Genomic DNA, 20,687 nt, shown 5'->3' with positions numbered 1-20,687 from the left:
CTTTTGCCAACACTTCCAGTACACTATAGTCTGCTTTTAGATTGAGACTCATTATAAAACGCTCCATGTTTTTATCTTCTGGCTGGGTTTTAACTTACACTATCACCTTATGGTGTGTAATATTTTTATCATGTTTTATTTTGTAAGGCATTTTGGGCAGGGTCCCTGGACAGGTAACATAGAAATGTTCTAAATATATAAAGCAGGAGAGAAACTCTGAACACGTAGGGTTGCATCATAAATTCTCCTGTTTTGATTTTGGGGCCAAGAGTAACTGTAGGGGTGGTATGTAGGAACATATCTTGTAAATTACCCTCGATTTTGGCAGTGGTCATCTTGTTAAAGTTGTTCTCGTTGCCATTTATTTTCTGTGTCTGCTGCCACTTTAGGGCTTTCCCCCCATTCTAATTACTGCCTCCCCTTCCTGGGAATAGAATATGTTTGCATGATTTCCGCTAATAAACATAGAATATGTTTGCATGATTTCCGCTAATAAAGCATCACAATGTTAATGGAATTATAATTTCTACGTTTCAGTGCTTCACAGCTCATGCTTCATTCTATACTCCTGGAATATTCAATGTTTCAAAGATCCCCCCCCCCCCAAAAAAAAGAAAAAAAGCAGATAAATTCTGCAAATAAATAGGCAAGGGAGAATTGAGTCAAGCTTAGAAAATGGTTCTGAGGAGGAAATTCAGGGAAGCAGAGAAGCTTGGGAAACATAGGCTGACTCCACATGGGCCAAAAACAGCAGTGTGAATACGGGGTGAAAATGGTGTAAAAGGGTTTATACTGTTTTCACACAGTTTTCACACCACTGTTTTTGGCCCATGCGGAATCAGCCATAGTCAGCAGATTGCACACCAACTGAAGACGTCTTCAAAACATTTCAGTCAGAGAATCTTTTTAAAGGGGGAGTTCATTTAAAATGTTTTGAGGCTGGAAATAAAATATTTTGGGGCAAAACAATGTGGAACTGCATGGAGGAAACATTTTATTTCCTGCCTCAAAATGTTTTTAAAAATTCGTGCAGAAAGGGCCACTATTTTGTATTGGTTGGACTCAAGGAAGACATCTGCCAGACTTGGAAGTAAAAAGGTTAATTCCAAAAACAACAGGAATGTCTCTGGTTTTCTGGGAAATACTACATTTGACAGAGCTTAGTTCTGATGAAGCTTAGATGTCACCATAGAGGAAAAAGGAGGATGGAAAGGAATTGATAGGATAATGTGGAGTGTTTCCTGATTATAAGAATAAAGTAGAAACTGGTTCTGGTGGGTTTTCCGGGCTGTGTGGCCTGTCTGGTGGATTTTGTTCCTAACGTTTCGCCTGGATCTGTGGCTGGCATCTTCAGAGGTGTATCACAGAGAAAAGTAGAAACTGGTTGAAAAAACTACTGCAGTTGCTTAGAAAATAGTCTGGTTTTGTTCATATAGCTTAAAGAAAAACCAACAATTCTTTCTGTTCTTATTTTGTCATGGGTCCAGATGATTTAAATAAGAACCCAAAACTGTCTTTACTTTCCTACTTATAGAAAGATGTCTGCTTAATTCCTGCCCACGATGGTTCCCTTGCTGCCCTGGCTTTCAACTCCACAGGATCAAAACTGGCAAGTGCTTCTGAGAAAGTGAGTGTGCAAAACCCCAGTCACTTCAAATGTCTCACCAGTTTTTGTGCTACTTAGGGGGCAGTGAGGTTTCAGAGGATGCTTGGAAGACAGTCCCCACTGTGAATTAATGTGTGATTCTGGCAAATTAGTGGCTGTTTGCAGGAACAAAGGTTTCTGATATAGTTCTTTCTGTTTAATGTTTATTCGCCTGCAGATGTGGAACAAGGAGAGGCAAGCCCCGCTTATTTGATTATTTATTCACATGAATCAGTGGGGATCTGTGGCACCCACAAGTCAAACCCCGTTTCAAACCCATTTGCAGTGCAGGCGATTGGTGGGTTGCAGAAGAGTCAGACTGGCTAAACCAACTTTGACTAGTTTGGATGTTATAAGCCATTCCCATGTTGGCGCACTTACGAAAACATTTATGAAAATCACTTTTATATGTATCTGCTCCCTACAGACCCATCAATATGAAATATGAGAAATAATATAAGGGGAGGGCTTGTTGAGGACAGGGAAACATAAGGCTGTGCAAATGACCACTTTTGTTTCAACAATTTCACTCTTTTTTGTTGGTTTGTTGGTTTCACTAGCTTGCATTTCCAGCTGTAACTTCTTGTCTTCCGTTCAATGTGGTTGAAATTTTCAGGGATTTTATTTGTTATCCAAGGAATTGTTCTTGCCAAATTTCAGACAAAAGGGGCTCAGTTTTATGGGCAATTAAATTCAACATGCGTACCAGAAATAAAAGGTTCTGATGAATGATTGAGCCCTTCCTGTAGGTCAGAGCCCTATCTTTTGATTTCTCAGATCTCCCTCCCCCTCTATCTGACCACGCAGTTTCACTTTGGAGGTGGACTGAATGCTTCCTGTTTATACGAGAATTCATTCGGAGACACTAATGTCACCACACATGCTGTGATAATTGGATAAATAGCTTCCTAGGTGCTATAATATTGATTAATTTAAAAGCAAAATGATTAATAAGCATTTATTTAATTTCCTAGAAAACTGGTATCCTTCTCCCTATCTCTCTGAAATGGGGCAGGAGTGATCTTTTGGGTTAGGGATAATATTTTGGACTAGGTCATCCCAGTAAGATGAGAATCAAAGATGTTAGGGATGGAAATATTTTTTTGCCATTGAAGCCAACAAAAAAAATGAGGTTCTTTCATTTATTTTATAACAAAATTAAAATTTGTTATTTTATAACAAATTAAAATTATACCAGTCTGGGGACTGGTTCTTTTTGTTATTCATTTTTGTTAGGATTTTACAAGTGCCTGCTTCATTCAGTCAAGCAAGAGTTAACTGCTGAAGTCGCTTAGAATCACATGAGGTTCTGGAAAGATCTGTCTTTTCTTCTTCCAGCAACAGAGGACAGACAGACACACACGCACATAATTGTCTGCACAGACACCCAGACTGAGCACTTGTATAGATAGAGTTTGCTGTTCCTACATTTAGTGTAAATTTATTTGTTATCTAGTAAAGGTCTACAAAACGACTCACTGACATCTCTGCCCTATTATGTGCTTTGCTAATTCACTGCAATACAACAATTTGAAATCACTTCCCTGTTGAATAGCTCATTTGGTTGGAGGTAGATGGTAATTACTGTTCTAAATCTTGCTAAACATGACTCAGGAAACTATCTGCCATATAACCTGATCCTGCGCATACTTACGAGTCCAGTAAAGGTTATACTGAAGTGGGTGTGCACAGCATTGCAGCTTGTGGGACCTGGGAAGAAAATCCATTGGACACAACTGCGCTTCACTGCAAAATAAATATTCACCGGAATAGGTGCATGATTGCATTTCTGTTCATGGTTCCCTGGACGTTACCTTCCACTGCAAGCAGTGGGACTTGCTACAGATTAAACAGGCTTGAATAGCAAGTTGCTAAGCGGACTAGTAGATGAATCCGGGCAGCCCAATCCACTGTTGGATGGGGTGTTGGATGGGGACTGTACAGGTGTGCTGCCTTCACGGAGGTTCCTGGCAGCGTAGCAAGATAAAAAAAAAACTTATCTTCCACACTGAAAGAGTCCTACCAAGCCCAATGGGCTGTGTCTGCCTGTTTGCTGATGTAAGTCAACATCAGCAAAAGGGAACATTCCCAGGCTTGAAGGCCTGAAGAAACTGACTAAAGTTTGCTCTGCCCCTCAAATTCCCGCATCAGCACCAGCATAGGCTTCAGCAGCAAGGGAGTGCCAGCACAGCAGCACTATTTGCCGCTGGGCGATGCGGAGCTTGTGTAGCTTCCCATTGTCAGTATCCACGCTCCCTCGGATTTGTATTGAGATAAATGGAATTTATTTCTGTATATTGTGTACAGGACAGAGTGTTTTCTTCTGGCGGTGGAAGATCTTTATGCTGTTGTGCCTTAGTATTTAGAGAGGGTCAAGCGTATGTTCATGCTTGTCTGTCTAAACTACTGTTGTGTGTTCTAAACTCTTCTTTGGAGGCATCCAGATGAACTTCTGCTGATGTTGGCTCATTCGATTTGTGTGCTGTGTACATTTTTGTGCCTTTACATATTTTCTTTCAGGGAACTGTCATTCGTGTATTTTCCATCCCTGAAGGAGAAAAACTCTACGAATTCAGGAGAGGAATGAAGAGGTCAGTTTGTTGTTTTCCTCCAGTTACAGGGGTGCCATGGTGAAGATGGGTTGGGACACCCTTCAAAATGGTTTCCAGTCTACAGGCCCTTGACATGTGGTGGCTAAAAGTGACAGGGATAAAAGGGATAGTGGGAAATCTTCCCTCTGCCAAACTTAGGATCTCTCATCTGGAAGTTCAGCTTAAGTAACACTATTTCTTTTGGCCACCTAGAAATCTTCTAAGAATTGATTGGCATGTGGATCCCTCCTATCTGTGCTGTGTAAGAGAGGGTAAATATGAGTTCCTTGTCATGGCTTGGATCTCAGCTAAAATGTATATGGGTGGGAGGGTTCCAGGTCTGTCACTTCCATATTCTTACTACATCCCAAAATGTTCCTGAAATTCTGCTTCTAGGTGACAGAGGATCCCCAGGAATAGCTGGACAGGAGTTGGAAGTCTGCCATGGGAGGAGGGAATGGGTGTATTCCATCTATAGACATTTTAGGCAGAATCCAACCACATGTATTTCTGTTGCAGATTCTCCACACACATACCCCCCAATTGCTTTCCACCCCATTATAATGAAAAACCTATATGGGGGGGGGGGGGGAACTTTTCTCAAAGTTGTTTTAAGCTGCTGATTATGTAATTTGCTATCATTGGAGATATTTTTAAAGTTTACATAGCTGTGTTGAATTGTGCACCAATACTCAGGTGCTATGTGATTATGGTGGATTAATATGGAGTGGAGTGAGTTGACTCAATTCCTTGAAGTCGACTCAATTCCTTGAAGGCTGCTTCTTTGTGGTTGTGATTTCCCTTGTAGCTGATTTTGCTGTATTAGCAGTGACAGTGGAGCATTCACGTTTCCCTCTGTTTATATTGTATCTTCTGTGGCCACTATCTCCTCACCCCAATAATACCACAGGTCTTTGTTAGGGTTTTTTTAAAAAAATTAGTAATCTCTGTAATGTCCTCTGAATTCCCAGCGTTCATTTTAAAAAGTAAGTCCAAGTAACTGTTTAATGTAAGCCAGGGATTCAGCTTTCATAAGAGCAATATGTCAGCTGCTGTGTTTTTTTCAAAAGCCCTCCAGTGGTGGTGGGCCATGGGAAGGTGGAGGAAGGAAAATGGTGTTGATGAAGGTAAGATCAGCAAAATATGCAGCACAGATATTTTTCTAAGTAATCAAAGCTCTTCAGTTGCATTTATGTTGGTAGTCCATATGTCAGGACTACAACTCCCAGCAGCCACCAGTCCTCGCCATTTCAGCTAGAGAAGCGGGAAACTGAGCGGGAGGCTGCGGCCAATAGAAAACATGCAGTTCCGAAGGAGCCAATGTGGGGAGCAGGGACAGGGGGACACGGGGGAGTTGATTGGTTACTGTTTGTTTTAGAAACAGAAATAAATACTGGAACTGAGGACAAGAATCCTCAATTCCAGCACCCTGTAGCTAGGGCAACATAGTTAAATAAAGTTCGTTCCTTTTTGTTGTCGACTGGGTATGTTCAGCCTTACACCATATGGCATCTCTGGAAGGTAGGCCTGTATTAATCCCCTATAGCAAATGGGAGTGGGTCATGGCTGAGAATAGTGGCTCGTGTAAAGAAGTTCAGAGATGGAAGTAGGATTTTGAACAGAACAGCTCATTCTCTTTATGACAGTGCCACACTAGCTCTGCATAGACTTTGTCCCTGTGCTGCAGGCAGCGGAACCCGGTATGCCTGATAGAGTGAACAGCTCTTTTTGATATAGTAGTTAACCACCCTCTCACACAGACCTCTCAGATCTGCCTGCTTTGAACAGAGCCTAGTAGAGATTGACCTTGTTAGTTTTGTTGCCATAACTGGTTGTCAAAACCCTCTCTTTTCTTGGCCTTAGGTATGTGAATATCAGCTCTCTAGTATTTAGCATGGATTCGCAATTCTTGTGTGCATCGAGCAATACTGAGACAGTGCACATCTTCAAGCTGGAACATCTCACAGACAGGTGGGCAGAACTCCAATAAGTATGCTCTGAATGGGCTTATTGGCTTTGTCTTTTTCTTGTGATTCTGGCAAAAATGCTTGTTGTTGCTGTGAAAATCTGCCAATTTAAAAAATCTTTTCTGGTGTGTCCCGTGCCCCTGCTATGCCACGCCTGCCCCCCACCCTGGAACATCCCCCACCACGTCCCATCCATGCCCCTGCACAGGCATGCGCTTGGGGCGTCCTGCCCCGTTGGCACTACCCCACTGGCTAACACACACAAATCCCCTCACCACATTAAGGCATGCATCCAAGAGGGATGTGTGCATGGTACTTTACATAAATAGTGAAGACATGTCTCTCCTCCAAAATTTTACAGTCTAAATGTTGACAATGTGGGAAAAACTAGTGATAAGAAACATGGATAGCAAAGTATGAATGTGAGCAAATGAAGTGGAATGTGTTTCATTTTCATTTTGCTGCTGTAGATCTCAGATGGACTCTTGATGACTGATACTTTGTCATTCATAGCCGACCAGAGGAACCGCCATCCTGGAGTGGTTACATGGGCAAGATGTTCATGGCTGCCACGAATTACCTCCCTTCTCAAGTGTCAGGCATGATGAGCCAGGACCGGGCCTTCGCCACAGTGCGTTTAAACTCCTCTGGACAAAGGAACATCTGTGTGCTCTCCACGTACGTAAGCTGTCACTATAGCAATAGACCAGCAGCTTCTACTTACACAGAGGCAGCATAGAAAATAACCTCTTCATTGTTGCATTGAATATACCTTGGAAAGTTTGCTGGATTGCGTCTGGGCTGTGTGGGAAGCGTTTTGTGCCCTGAATCTCCTTTTCTGTGTCTCCTGCATATTCACTTCTTCCATATTGCAGGAAGCTACTAAAAGCCTGTTTTACAGGATATGATGTTTTACAGGATATGATGGAAACAGAATGCAGAAGCTATTCGAATCTGCAGCTGCTCTGTTTTCATGCTCTGCTGTATTTTTTAATAGATTTGTAATGCTAAGAACTATCCAAAGTTGGAGGGAACAATTGTAAACTTGCAATACTGTCTTGTTACGACTTTGCTGTCTTCCAGGAAGTAAGCTGAGGATTCTCTCAGTAGAAAGCCAGCAGTTGCCGGCAGTGGCTTGCATCTTGGGAGATAATTCTTGCAGACAGGAGGGATTTTCATCAGCAGAGTGGACCATCCTCACCTCCCCCCGCAGCTCAAAATGCCCCCCCTGCCCCAAGTTCTGCTCTGGGAGGGCAGTATTTGCAGAAAGAACACAAGGGTGGGGTTAGAGGTCTGCAAGAGTGAGGACCTCAGCAGAAATCACCACCTCTTTTCTGTCATGACTGTCCTCCATTGGTACCAACCTTGTGCCCACTGTTGTTCCTATAGCAGCATCATTGTCGCTGCTCCTCCCAGTGACTGCATTTGAAAAGGTTTAATCTAGTGGAGTTTCCACACTAAGGTGATGGGTAAGACAAGTCCTGTGCACCACAGGCAATATTTCTGCATCATTTTCCTTCATTGTGTCCTCTCAATCTTTGAACTTGTAGTTGCCATTGAGACAAGTATTGTGACTACACAGGTGCAGAATCTGCTCATTCATCTGAGTTCCTGGCTTTCAAAAACATGATTGGCATGACCCATAAACCACATCTTGTGCTTTTCTTGATAGGATCCAGAAGTTGCCACGGCTTTTAGTTACGACGTCTGATGGACACCTTTACCTCTACAACTTGGACCCTCAAGATGGGGGGGAGTGTGTTTTAATCAAGACACACAGGTACTGATGTAGTTCAGCTGTTCTAGCAACACACTGAATGGCGTGGAGGTCAATCTTGTGCGGTTAAAAAGAGAAATCAACCAGCTGTAGTGAAATATTGCCCTACGTCTTTGGTAGTTCTTGTAAGAGAAATCAGCCTGCTCTGCCCTGTGGAAAATCCAGAACTGCCCTTTCTTCTCACAGATTGGTCTAAATCAGTCTTGTTTCATAATTCAGGGTAGAAGTCTCCACTTTACCTATCAGCACTGTGACTGACTGTGGGCCAGTTTTCAGTGTGGTGGCAAACCTCTGTCTAGACCAGTGGTGGCGAACCTATGGCACGCGTGCCAGAGGTGGCACTCAGAGCCCTCTCTGTGGGCACACGTGCACGCACAGAGTTCATCATGTACGGGGAGCAGAAAATCACCCCCCCCCCACACACACACACATATCTAGGCTGACCTTGTTTCTGAGTAAACCTTTCTAGGGTTGCTTCACCAAGCTTACTCCCGAGTAATGCATGTCTCGGCGCAAACCATTTTTTCTAAACTAAAACCTCAGTATTCAGGTTAAATTGCCATGTTGGCACTTTGCGATAAATAAGTGGGTTTTGGGTTGCAATTTGGGCACTCGGTCTCGAAAAGGTTCGCCATCACTGGTCTAGACTGTACTTTTTTTTAAAGTGCCAAGGTAGTCTCTTTTTGAGCGTGGCTGTCCACATATGTCTGGGTCACTGCATGGTGGTTTCCTGTTGGCAGAGAACACATTGTACAGAGCAGAGAGGCTTGGGAGCAGAGTATCCCACCTCCCCAGCTGTTAATCCAATTTAATCTACCCATCGAAACATACAAATACAATAGTGGAGTTACAGCACAGACTGGAGAAGTTGACTACTTTTAATTCTTTCCTTTCTGGCTCATACAATTAGATTGCTGGGCTTGGAGAAGACAGAAGAGAACAAAGAGAATGATCTGCAGCCTCCAGTACCTCAGACTTATGCTGCAACAGTAGCCAGGCAAGGTTCTATGCCTTCACCTTCTATGATGCCAGGTGAGTGTTGGCTTGGCCTAGATTGTCACTTTGGAAAGGAAAGAACATGGGCAGATGATTTTAAACCCAGTCAGATTCAGGTTAGCAAAAAAAAAAAAAGAATAATGTCAGGTGTTCCATGTCTAGATCTGATGAGGTGTCTAGTTGATCACACACTCCTTTGCTTGTTTGCTGCACATTCCTTCTGAAGCTGCTGGTGATGCTGTTTTTACAGACAGCATTTAGACTGGGATGGGTGTCTTTAACTCATTATAACAGTTCTTGCATTCTTTCATTGGGCCTCTTCTCTGCATTCCTCACATGTGGTCAAGTTAGAATGTGCTTTCTTGGTCCAAAGAACACTGTGGTCATTATAGTGGCTGCACCCACCTCGTACTTTATGGAAAGCCAGAGTCTTGCCATGTTAAAGCCAGAGGTTTGTGCCTTTCTCCAGTTGGGCATTGATTGGATTGGCGTACCTCACCTGTCCATCCCCTTCTCCCGTTTTGTCAAGCCCCAAATGGTTGTTGACTGGCAATTCCTACTCTTTATTTTCTTGGGTTCTCCTGCATTTATCCATAGTGCTTTGGTAATTTTTTTGCAGGCTACTCAGAAGATGGAGGAGCCCTCCGTGGAGAGATTATACCAGAGCATGAATTCGCCACTGGGCCCGTGTGTCTGGATGATGAAAATGAATTTCCACCTGTGAGCATTAGGAGTACTTGAGACAGCAGTGTGGGCCTCATGTTGGGAAAGAAGCATTAACCTCTTCATCCAAAAGGGATATTCCTTCATCTCCTTTGTAACAATTAACCCTGTTACACTCTTAGAAATGAATAATACCTTCCATGATAGGGCTGGGCTTGGGGAGCAAGACTTCTTATACAACCCCATATTTATAGTGGGTTGTTTTAGTCTCCTGTTCTTACAGAGGTTGTTAGTGAACTCCTATCCATGGTACGGGCCAGGGACGTATCTGCCTAGGGCCGGAAGTGCTGTAGCATCGAGATGCCAGTAGACCATTTGCTTGGACCCCTATGCAGATCACACTGTCAATTAGCAGTGGGTCTCTGTTGAGAGTGTAAATCTGGATTTCTGCATTTGCAGTGAGGGTGCGAGAAAAACATTTCCGATGTCAGCAAGAGGAGCTTTTAAGCCAGTCTACCTGCCCCTGTTATATTTTCAGCTGCTTTTAAGATTTTAGAGAATGTGGCTAAAACAAAACAAGTGAAACTGACCAACAGAGCTGACTGGAAGTTTTTGTGGGGATTGGCCCATTCCCAAACTCTTCTAAGCCCCCGTCTGGGACCGTGCTCCTTTTCCACCCTGTCCTCATTTCCTTTTGTGGCCCAGTGTGGTAGAAGAAGGGAAAGTCCTGAAGAGGGGGACAGGAAGCATCACTTGCGGAAGAGCGCTGGAGACAGGACAGAGGGTCTTGCTTGCCTGTTGCTAAGATCCTGAAAACACCAATCCAGTGTCTGGTGTGGTGAAAGTGGGGCAGGTGCCCATCTTTTGCTGATCTTTAATGCCAAGATTGCAGCTAAACTAGCCTTCCTTAAGGAAGAGTTGAAGCATAAAAGGAGGGCGAAGAGAGATAACATGGCATTTTTATTCTTAAAGTCTCTTGATCTGTTATTGGAGACAACTTTAAAAAATGTTTTGGATTGCTTATGTTCTATTATCAATTTGTTACTGTGCAATTAAGGCCCTTTAGTATTGTGAGAAGCAACAGGTGTTACGTTTGCTTTTGAATCTTAGCAAAGGGTATGTGTTACCACTTCTAATTGACTAATACTAGCAGGCAGTGGGAGTAGAAGACCAGGAAGCGCAAGTTTTATTGTGGGGAGGTCTCATGTTAGAAACAATCCTAAGGCTTGTTGAGGGGTGGTGGTGGTGGAATAGCATGGTTCTTTCCAAATGACCCCACTTCCTGTCATGTTACTGGAGAGGCATAGAATGCAGCCCTCGGGAAGAGGTAACTATGCCATTGCTAGTAAGTATGAAGGGGTCCAGGTTTATGCTGGGGTGGCGGGCGGGGCTAGGCATTTTCCTGACCCATGAACTGCCTGCCTTGCGCTCAGTGCTGCTTGCTGTTCTTTCACCTCTTTTCTGCAAAGGCTTGCCATTTCACCTGGGAGATCTGGCCAGAACAGTGGTATGTACTACACTCTACAGACTGTCACAGTGCTAGGGAGTTTGTATGTCCTACCATTCTTTGCCTTAAGGCTTTGACTCTTCCAGTGTTAGGAAGGGCACAGTTTGCTCTTCTTCTACTTACTTTGGGCAATTGCTGCAGTTCACCCTAAATGCTTAGTGAAATCAGCAAATTGCACCTGATGGGGAGGACATGATGGACTTAGTTTTGCAATCTATCACTGAATGGCTAGGTTCAGAAAAACAAAACTTGGTGGTTGCTGGGTTCCTCATTGCCAAGATTCCTATTTTGCTGTGCGATTAAGCAGCAGTTTGTTTGTTCGGTTAATTTAGGCATTTTATCCACACGTGGCTCTGAACAGTTTGTTAGGGAGTATTCTGAAAGAGTATTATATTTAAGTGTGTGCTTCTGTTGCTGATTTGTCTGTTTGATTTTTTGTGGGGGTTTTTTGTTTTGCTTTGTTTTTGCTTTAGCAGTGCCAATATATGATTACGCAGCTTCTAGGGTATGCTACTACCTACGCAGCCATACTCAACTCAGCAGCCTCCTTGAGGTGACTGGGATGGCATTGCGCTTAAGATTGTTTCATTTTACCTTTGGCTGCCTTACCAGAAAATGGTGGGTTAACTGGTATTTATCTCATTATTTAGCTGTTTGACCTCTCTGTCTTGCATACATACACCAACTTTTTTGAAGATGTAACTTTATTTTTCCTTCTCAGTATTCTGTGGAACTCATAAGACTGTTAATAAAGCACCTTTTCTTAGGAAAATGGTCTTCTCAAGTGTATTGTTAACAAGCATTTCGTTCTTGTCAGTAACTGCATTGATGGACATCAAAACAGCTTGTTTCTCAACAAGAGTGGTAGCCTGATCTGCTCTACGTTTCTGTGACCCCTACCCCATGTCCAGTTTTATTTCATCTTTGGGCTGTTTTATACATTTCCTAAATAAATATGTTTACACCATGTGAGAGGCTCAGACACGAGAAACTTCCGAACTCTGATCTGATTGGATTTGGAAATAATCTGGGCCAAACAAATCAGTTGCCCAGACATCTGGACCCCATCTGCAAATTCACCTTCTGATGCCAAGAGACCTCCAAGTCCTTGCACATCGCCCTTGCATGTTAGGGCCTGGTAGCCTCACATTATTCTGGTCTTCACCTACAAATTGACTATGCCCAGTTATCCTTCCATTCCTGCTTATTCTCCCAGTTATGCTGCTTGGTGTGCAGCATAAAGAACCATAGTTCTGTGGTTGGAGCCCTCGCTGGTCAGAGTAAACTAATGGTTGTCAACCAGTGGGTCCCAGATGCATAACTGGGGAAATGGAGGGAAGGGGGCAGCTCCACTCTGGGGGTGGGTGGGTGGGTGGTCACAGGAAGAGCCTCCACCTGGATTGATCTAGCCCAGCCTCACTTCCAGGAAGTAAGTGAATCTTAATTTTAAAGCAACCCGAGGCTTTTTTGGTGGCAGCAGGAGAGAAAAGTGACCCACATTCCCTTCCCGCTGTTGCCAGAAAAATAGCCTCAGGTTCCTTTTAAAATTAATTTACTTTCAGGCAAGTAGCAGTGCTATTGGGGGCAGAGACAATGCCAAGGAGGGTACTCTTTCCCTGGTCTGTCCCTGCCCCTGGTCTCCTCTCCCAGTCTCCTCCTGGCCGCAGTGCTCCTTGCCTGAAAGTAAGTTAATCTTAATTTTAAAGCAACCGGAGGTTTTTGTGTGTGTCATGGCAGTAGGGGGAACATGGGCAACCTTCCCCCTCACTCCGCCACTGAAGCTTTCTCTCTCTTCCCCCCTTTCTTTCTCTTCCCTACCTTTCTCTCTGGATGGAGGGTGCACTTCTAATCAGCAGTGTATGAGAACAAGATCTTGGGGTACAGGTGGACAGTAAGTTAAATATGAGCAGTCAGTGTGATGCAGTGACAGAAAAGACTAATGCGATCTTGGAGGGTATCAAAAGGGGTTTAACATCCAGATTGCAAGAGATTGGGGGGGGGGGGGGATGCAGTTTGAGAGCTTGCCCCAGGCGCCATTCTCTGTAGATACATCCTTGAGGGTCCAGAACCCCCTCATCTGAGTTGTACAGCCCCAGCTGCTGTTTTATGAGGCCCTTTAGCCACAGTTTCTGTTGCTTTTTTGGAAAGACCTGCTGCTTTGTATGCATAGGTAGAGGGGCATTTTGTGTCCTGTCCCTTTCGTGCAGCTAGTGAATGAAGCAGCCTGGATGGTAAGGCAAGGTCACTCAGCAGTGAAGATTCCTTTCTCAGCAGGTAGATTCCAGGGTACCCATACTCACACAAGATCTTTCCATCCTGCTCAGCTATCCTCCACATTCCAGCTGTCAGTCTACTTTGGGCTTTGTGGGAAGGGGCTGTAACTCAGCGATAGAGCATCAGATTAGCATGCAGAAGGTCTCAGGTTCAATCCCCACGATCTTCAGTTAAATTCTCTGGCAGTATATGATGGGTTTGCAGCATAGAGCCCCTCCTGGATTAGATCACAACTCTGGCTTCTTCTCCTGCCACGTGACTGAGATGTCATCTGACTTCCTTTCCTGTGCTTTTTGCTTAGTGCGTGTCATTCTGTCACCTGATGGTTCGAGGTGGCTCCTGGTCTGGAAAGGCTAATGGCTACTGGAGTAGACAATACCAAGATAAACCATTGGTCAGACCTGATGTAGGCTTGCTTCAAAACTTCATGGTGCATCCAAGGAAGACAGGACTCACTGAATATGCAGTTCCCATGATCCATCTCATATTTCTAGGAGTACATAAGGCAAAATGTGTCTATATGCTTTCATCATGTGTAATAGTGTATATTTTTTATACTTCTATAGAAAAACTGTTATGTACTGCAGACATCACTGTGGAATTCAGCCAGTGTTTAGAGTCTGCTGCTACATAAGATCTGTGCTAGCAAGATAATTCCTATCTACAGCAGAACTAGCTCACATAGTTCCATTTCAGCACAATAGTTCCCAGTCATGAGCAACGGTTTAGCATAGACAAACCACTATATAAGGCTGGTAGGATTAGTAATTACAAACTTAAGAAGTTTGTAAGCCACCTTGAATCTCCTTACAGGAGAGAAAGGCAGGGTATAAATCCAAACTCTTCTTATTGTAATACATCTACCTGCTGATGCATAATTCAGATGTGTCCTTATTTTCTTAGGAATCAACTAAGGCTTTTGACAGGATAAGAAACCACAGCAGCCAAATCAGTGGAAAGCTAAGGGACAAAAAGACGTTGCATGGCTGTGACAGAACGCATTGACTGAATGTATATTTTTTTCAAAAAATACAACTTTCACAGCCATCATGCTAGGATGGCAAGAATCCATGCAGACCTTTCTCTGTGTGCTTCTTGTCAGTTTGGAGGCTTTCCACAATGAAAATGGTTTCCTTATACCAGCAGGATATTAATTGCATCTGCTCTTATCCACTTTGTAACTGGTAGGCCTTCTTAACAGCCTGACTATAATGTAATTTCTGTCAGAATGCAAATTTGGTTGCTTGCTTAATTTTGTGATTTAAATAACTGACCCTTGAGGTGAGCTAGCATATATATTATGTTCACAATCAAGACAAAGGTATAATCCCTTGTTTAAACAGAAATATACTCTGGATTAGTTGCCAAATGGGCAATGGATCTAATTTGTTCCTGAGCTAGACAATGCCTATAGATTAAGGACAAAAGGACAGAATGACCCACAGAAATTTACACACACAATGTCCTCTGCATGCGCACAAAGCCTGCTTACAGCACGCCTTGCTCAACAGCACATTACTGGGAAAAGTAAGGCCCTTTTGTCTTGATTTTGGTAGATAAACATGTGCCGTGGAAGCCAGACGAGCAAAGGGAAGAGGCCATGAGGAGTGGCAAACAGCAGAGCGCAGAGCGGCGAATGGGAGGTAGTTTGGAGAATTAAAACAAAAACAGGAATATGGAAGAGCCCACAAGCGAGGGGGAGGCCAGCACCCTTCTGATTATGTTAAACACAGCATGGGTATTTTTTGCTGAACTTTTCTGGCCCCTGGTGGGTGTGTTTTAAAGTGCTACATGAGTATCAATGTACTGTATATGCACGTTACTCCATATATGAGAACCACACTGTAAATTTCATCTTGATCAGAGTTGTATGTAACCTGAATTTTATACATGTCTAGCCTTTTTCTAATTTATGTCATGTGTAAATGTACTTATGAAAAGTCTACTGGCCTGTGTGTTTGTACAGCGTATGCGTAATGTTTTTACCCTTGCAGAATATTTTTGCAGTGACCTTCTAGGAAGACAAAAAGAACCCCAGTTTATTATGTTGGACTTCTGTTGGAATACCTATTAATAAAGTCATTCTGGCATCCGCAGTAGCTGTCCTTTGCCTACATCCTTCTTGTTTGCAGCTGACCCCTTAAAGTTGACAGGCTTATGTATTTTATTAATAGAACTGCTCTGTGTGTGTGTAGGCGTGTGAATGGAATTCTTCTTCCTTCTACTTACCAAGCAGTCTTTTACCCATGCCAGAGCTACTATTTTTAGAGAATCAGGCACAGCCTTTCTTCAGAGGAAAAGTAAGAGGTATATTTTAATTACTTGCTGGATACATTGCTGAATACACTTTCAACCTTATGAAGAGAAATCTTTATAAATATGATGGAAATAAACAGAAAAAACCCTACAACTGTAGCAAGAAAACCTGTTAAAAACACCTGCGTGGTCAAAATGTCTTGAGTTTACTGTATCCAAATTTTGTGACTGAAGCTGGTTGGGACCAACTTCAACAACATCTAACCCTTTCCCCTAAGACGTTTAAACTACACCTTAGTGTTATCACACATGCTCCTACCATGAAAGAAACCAAAAAAACTGCTGCATTGCTATCTCTTTCAACCACCCTCCATAATACAGAATGTAACCTGCATATCTATCTAGCGCCAACAGCCAATAAAACCTGTAACTTTGTGAAAGCAGCAGGTAGAACTACTAACTATAGATATTATGAAGGTTGAAGGGGAAATTAAATAAGTTGTCCTTTTAAGTGAACATATATGTCACAGCATAGAGTAACATTAGTTACAGGTGAACAACCTGTTACAACAGCGGCAAGAAAACACAAACTGTTCAAAGGGTTAAACCTCTTCAAGTTTTGTAGTTTAATGCTCCCATGTTAAAGTATCTTGAAAGGAAATATCCCAATTTTAAATACAAAGCACAAATTAAAAACAACATCATGGGATTGTGTCTCTAGTGTGCACTAAGGTGCTCAGTTACTGCAGAAATCTACTTGGACGCCTTTAAAAGAGAAGAAATTAGTCCCAAATGCAGCACTGTAACAGTGTAGCTGCCTTATGCATTTTCTGAGGTCTGACCTCTAGTAAGTTGATTGACAGCGGCAGACCAAGTGCTGTGGGTTGCAGCAGGGTATCACTGCTGGGTCATGAGAGTAATCTGCTATAGAGACGTTGTCGGTTGCAATACCCTGAAGAATGCCCATCAGAGCCTGGTTTACCAAGGGCAAGACTTTGTGGTATTCAGCAGACTTGCTGTCCAAGGGTGTCTGTTCCTGAATGTCATGCTGTAGGTTAAAAATGAGAGGCGGATGGTGGTGTTCTTCCTGTCCAATGCTGCCATTACAGGCCTTTGCCCCACCTGGAAAAGAGACAAAGAAAGATTCGGAGGGAAGTGATAATCAAGTAGAAGGATTTTGACTTAAAATAAATAAGGATATGGTCATGGAACATCTGGTAGCTTTAAATCTATACATGTTCTTGGGACCTGATTAATTGTATCTTGGGATGCTGAAGGAGTTGCACATCTCACAAACAGTTAAGAAGGGGATGATAAAGTCTGTCTCTGGAATGTGCCACTTCAAACTTCAGATGGGAGGAGGAACAGGGAATACTTTCAGTGCACAGAATATAGCAGCAAAAAGAGCTAGGCTAGAATTGTATCTTCTAGTTTTGTACATGCAGGGAAACATACAAGTGCTGGCATAGGCAAAGCTACCATGGGGTGGGGGGAACAAACGCCCCGGAAGCAGGCGCGGGAGAGGGGGAGAATTGCTCCCCCGCTCAGGCTGCCTCCATGGCCCGGAGCAGGCTGCTCTTTTAACTGTAAAAGGTAAATGAGATGTGTTTGGGGGGGCGTGGGGTGCAGGCACCATTTTGCCCCGGGCGCAGTTTTCCCTTCCTATGGCACTGAGTGCTGGTAGTGGGCAATCAGGTCCCTGATAGTAGTATCCTAGCCAAAAAAGCCGGCAGGATATACTGGGAAAACATACCAGAGGAAGTTCAGCAATCTAAATTTTGAGCAGCAACAAGACTGCTTTTCTAGCTGAGGTAATAACAAAATTAGAGTGAACTTTTAGCACAAAAATGTAACTACCATTGGGATTCTTTGGTCATCCTGTTTACATGGTTTCCTGGTGCTGACCCACATTTGACCCCATGAAAAATGAGAGTTTGCCCAGGTCCAAGAAGCAAAGCGCTACATAGTTTGTAATTTGCTAGGAAAAGGAACCAAAATTCCAAGGGAAACACAACAGTAGCAGCACAAAAACAACCACAGAGATATACAGCGTGAAACCTGAAAAAATGAAGTCCTGAAAAGGTATACAAGCAGGGGCTATACTGTTATAACGTAGGGGGATGCTACAGTTTAAAGTCTAAAGTCTTGCTGGTGATGGGGACAACTGTAGGATTTAGAGAGTGGAGCAAGTAGTCTTTTTGGTCCATCCTTCCTGGAGAAAAGGCAAATGAGAGGATTTTAGACAAGAGTAAAAAATCAGGACTGTAACTTTACTGAAATAATGTTGTTTGGGGGCAGGCTGGACATTGGGAGGGGAAGAAGAGGCAAGATATATGTGCCAGTATACTAAGTTTAATGGAAGCCAACTTTCAGAATAGGGTATGGACCAAGATTGTCAACTGGCCAGGAAAAAATGTTGTTTTTAATAAGCAGAAATAGCTGAAGTTTTTCCTGGCATGCAGCTAAATTATACCACCTGAGCCTTACTGATATTAAAAAGATAGCTAGAGGAACTAGTTACACAACCCCAACAGAAATGCAAACATGTGGACATGAGAAATATTCACCACCAAGCAGCCCAGAATGGAGGAGTGAGGTAGGAATTTCAGCCAGAGAACTTATCCTGAGGCAAGAAATGCCCTGTGGCTTTCACTGCACTGCACAGTAAATCCCTGACTATTTTGCCAGAATGGATCGAGGCCAACATTTCTGGGTGGCCCCATCCAATTTTATTTTTGCACACTTCATGTTCACCAAGAGAAGTTGTACATTTGCATCATTGTTCCTCAGCTGTAAATAAAGTTTATTTTGAGGACAAAACTGAGAAAGAACAAAAGGAGTGGCAGTTAGTTTGCTCATCTCTAACCAAAAAAATATCAGGGAATCTTCAGCACCCAGATTTTGGGGGATGGGGAACTTTAGTAGGTGTTGAGAGATACAACTGAGAATCTGGAAGAGTTCTGGCACTGGGAAACGATGATGTTTTATTGATATTTGTCAATCTAGCTTTGTATTAAACTGTATATTTTAAAAAAAGGAACCAGAATGCTTTCACTGGGCCCTATAAAGAACATGTAACAAATACAAACATTATACCTGTGACATAAAATGCCTTGTACTGATTCACACGAAGAGCCTGGAGGTTTCCATATTTTCCAGCTGCTCCACTGTTAGGATGAAATAATGTCTAGAGGAAATAAGAATCCAAAAGATTAGGAATTTGGCCCTTCTGCTCAGCAGAGCAAGAGCAGCAAAATACATGGACTCGGGTTAGATATTATGCTAAGCATGGGTTTGCTGCCCAAAAAGTTAGCTGTGCAGCTAATATATCTTCCTCATGAGATAACATATAGGACCAAACTATACATTACGCTGATGATTGACAATGGGATCACCTAAAGTGTTTTCTTATCTCAAACAGCAACAGGGGAACGGGAATGCATGCTGCAACATGTTCCCACTATTAATCAACATTATAGAATGAGCTCACTCATATGTACAAAAAGGGGCATCCTGGTGCATGGATGTGATTTGTGGCATCCCATGTTTATCTAACATGATGTCTAATTTCAGCCTAAGGCTATGCTCCCCAACGCATCAGCCTAGTAGCTACCCAAGGGAGGCCCATTTCCGCCCTCTCACCCTTGGCACTGATCAATCCTTGATATTCATCACCATTACGGCTATCCAAGCAATGTCCCAAGTGTCTTCTTGAGTCAAGTGGCAGAATGTGCCAGATCATATTATTTTGAAAATAGCTGGAGAACGTTCAACGACTGGGGCAACTAAAGCTACTGGTGCTAATTAGGATCCTCAGAGATATTTTTACAAACTAGGATGTGGTCCATTTAGGATCATTATGAAATCACGATCCAAAAGGATATAAAAAAGGACTCAGAAGACCAACTTCCAAAGTCAGCTTTGCACTCGCAGTATAGCTTTTGGCAGACCTCTTAAGTTACTGCCTCAGTTTCTGTCTATACAATTGGAATAAAACTTCACAACATGGTTGTCAGCGCCAAACAATATAAAACAAGAGAGAAGAACTACTAATCTATGTGGGGGATGAAGGGAATCTAAAAATATCTGGATTTATTCAAATAAATATCCAAAAAGTACCATGGGAAATCAATCCATTAAAGAAAGATGTGTTTCTAGCCAATGCACTTTATCAGATCCCAGTATTGGCCCAGAATAGATTGTGTGAATTCCAGTAATGAAATAAATTGTTAAGTGGTTTTGGATATCCTCCTTCTGTTTTTCTTCCAAGGCAAACAAGAAAAAAAGAGTTTTTTGCACACTCTAATTGCTGTATAATCTGTATATGGATAGAGGAAGACATTAGGGGTCCCCCCCCCTTTTCTTTCAAAGAACTGAAAGTGGTTTGAGGGAGGGATCACTGCTTCATTCACCTCACTTTTGTCTCTGGCAAACAGATTTTATCGATTTTGGTACTGTTAAAACATTAACCTGCAAAACTTGTTTGCCCAAGGGCAAAATGTGCGTGTACACCCTCACGAATGACGCAGTTCCCAAATCTCTTTCCAATCTTTCAAATACTATTGTCTATCTCCAAGTAAAGTATCACCATCCCGGCATTGTGCAATCCTTGAAATATCAAGTGATTGAAGGGGGAAGGAAGCGTTAAGACAAGTTTCATCTGGACTTCATTTGACTCTGCTGCCACATGTGTCTGGAACAACTACCTTACCAATTGTACCCTCAGCAGCACATGCAGAGAGACAAAACTTCTACGTCCAAAGTGCCTAAAGACAATAGGAGTCCAGTGCACCTTCAAGACTCCCGTTTTTTTTAAAGAACAAACTTTCCTGAGTCAGAACTCATTGCACTAGATACACAGAAGATGTTTTTATGTTTTCAACAGAAAGATAAATGGGGAAGGGACTGATGCTATTAAGAGAGGCCAGTTTTTTAAACAAGATCCAGTCACTTTGCTGACAGCAGGTGAGGGACCACCACAGTAATTGCTAGATTGCAACATGGCACTCAC

The 20,687-nt window shown here is 42.8% G+C and overlaps 2 protein-coding genes across 8 annotated transcripts in view; one reads left to right on the top strand and one right to left on the bottom strand.

The window, feature by feature from the left end:
* Positions 1–15,516, top strand: part of WIPI1 (WD repeat domain, phosphoinositide interacting 1) — a 44,681-nt gene extending 29,165 nt beyond the window's left edge. The window contains exons 5-12 of the mRNA XM_048489727.1: positions 1,535–1,627; positions 4,166–4,236; positions 6,100–6,207; positions 6,717–6,881; positions 7,876–7,983; positions 8,891–9,012; positions 9,596–9,696; positions 14,977–15,516. Coding sequence (XP_048345684.1) covers positions 1,535–1,627; positions 4,166–4,236; positions 6,100–6,207; positions 6,717–6,881; positions 7,876–7,983; positions 8,891–9,012; positions 9,596–9,696; positions 14,977–15,024 — 816 coding nt within the window. The 3' untranslated portion in view covers positions 15,025–15,516. The remainder of the gene's footprint in view (positions 1–1,534; positions 1,628–4,165; positions 4,237–6,099; positions 6,208–6,716; positions 6,882–7,875; positions 7,984–8,890; positions 9,013–9,595; positions 9,697–14,976) is intronic.
* Positions 15,517–16,278: 762 nt separating this feature from the next.
* The window catches only part of ARSG (arylsulfatase G), a 99,453-nt gene continuing 95,044 nt past the window's right edge, over positions 16,279–20,687 (bottom strand). For all 7 annotated transcript variants that reach the window (XM_048491807.1, XM_048491810.1, XM_048491811.1 and 4 more), the window contains 2 exons: positions 18,773–18,863; positions 16,279–16,798 (listed from right to left, as the gene is read on the bottom strand). In XM_048491807.1, coding sequence (XP_048347764.1) covers positions 16,521–16,798; positions 18,773–18,863 — 369 coding nt within the window. In that variant the 3' untranslated portion in view covers positions 16,279–16,520. The remainder of the gene's footprint in view (positions 16,799–18,772; positions 18,864–20,687) is intronic.

Source organism: Sphaerodactylus townsendi, linkage group LG03, assembly GCF_021028975.2.
Source record: "Sphaerodactylus townsendi isolate TG3544 linkage group LG03, MPM_Stown_v2.3, whole genome shotgun sequence".
In the NCBI taxonomy this organism is placed as follows: Eukaryota; Metazoa; Chordata; class Lepidosauria; order Squamata; family Sphaerodactylidae; genus Sphaerodactylus; species Sphaerodactylus townsendi.
The sequence above is the reverse complement of the archived record's forward strand: the minus strand, read 5'-3'. Positions and strand labels throughout refer to the sequence as shown.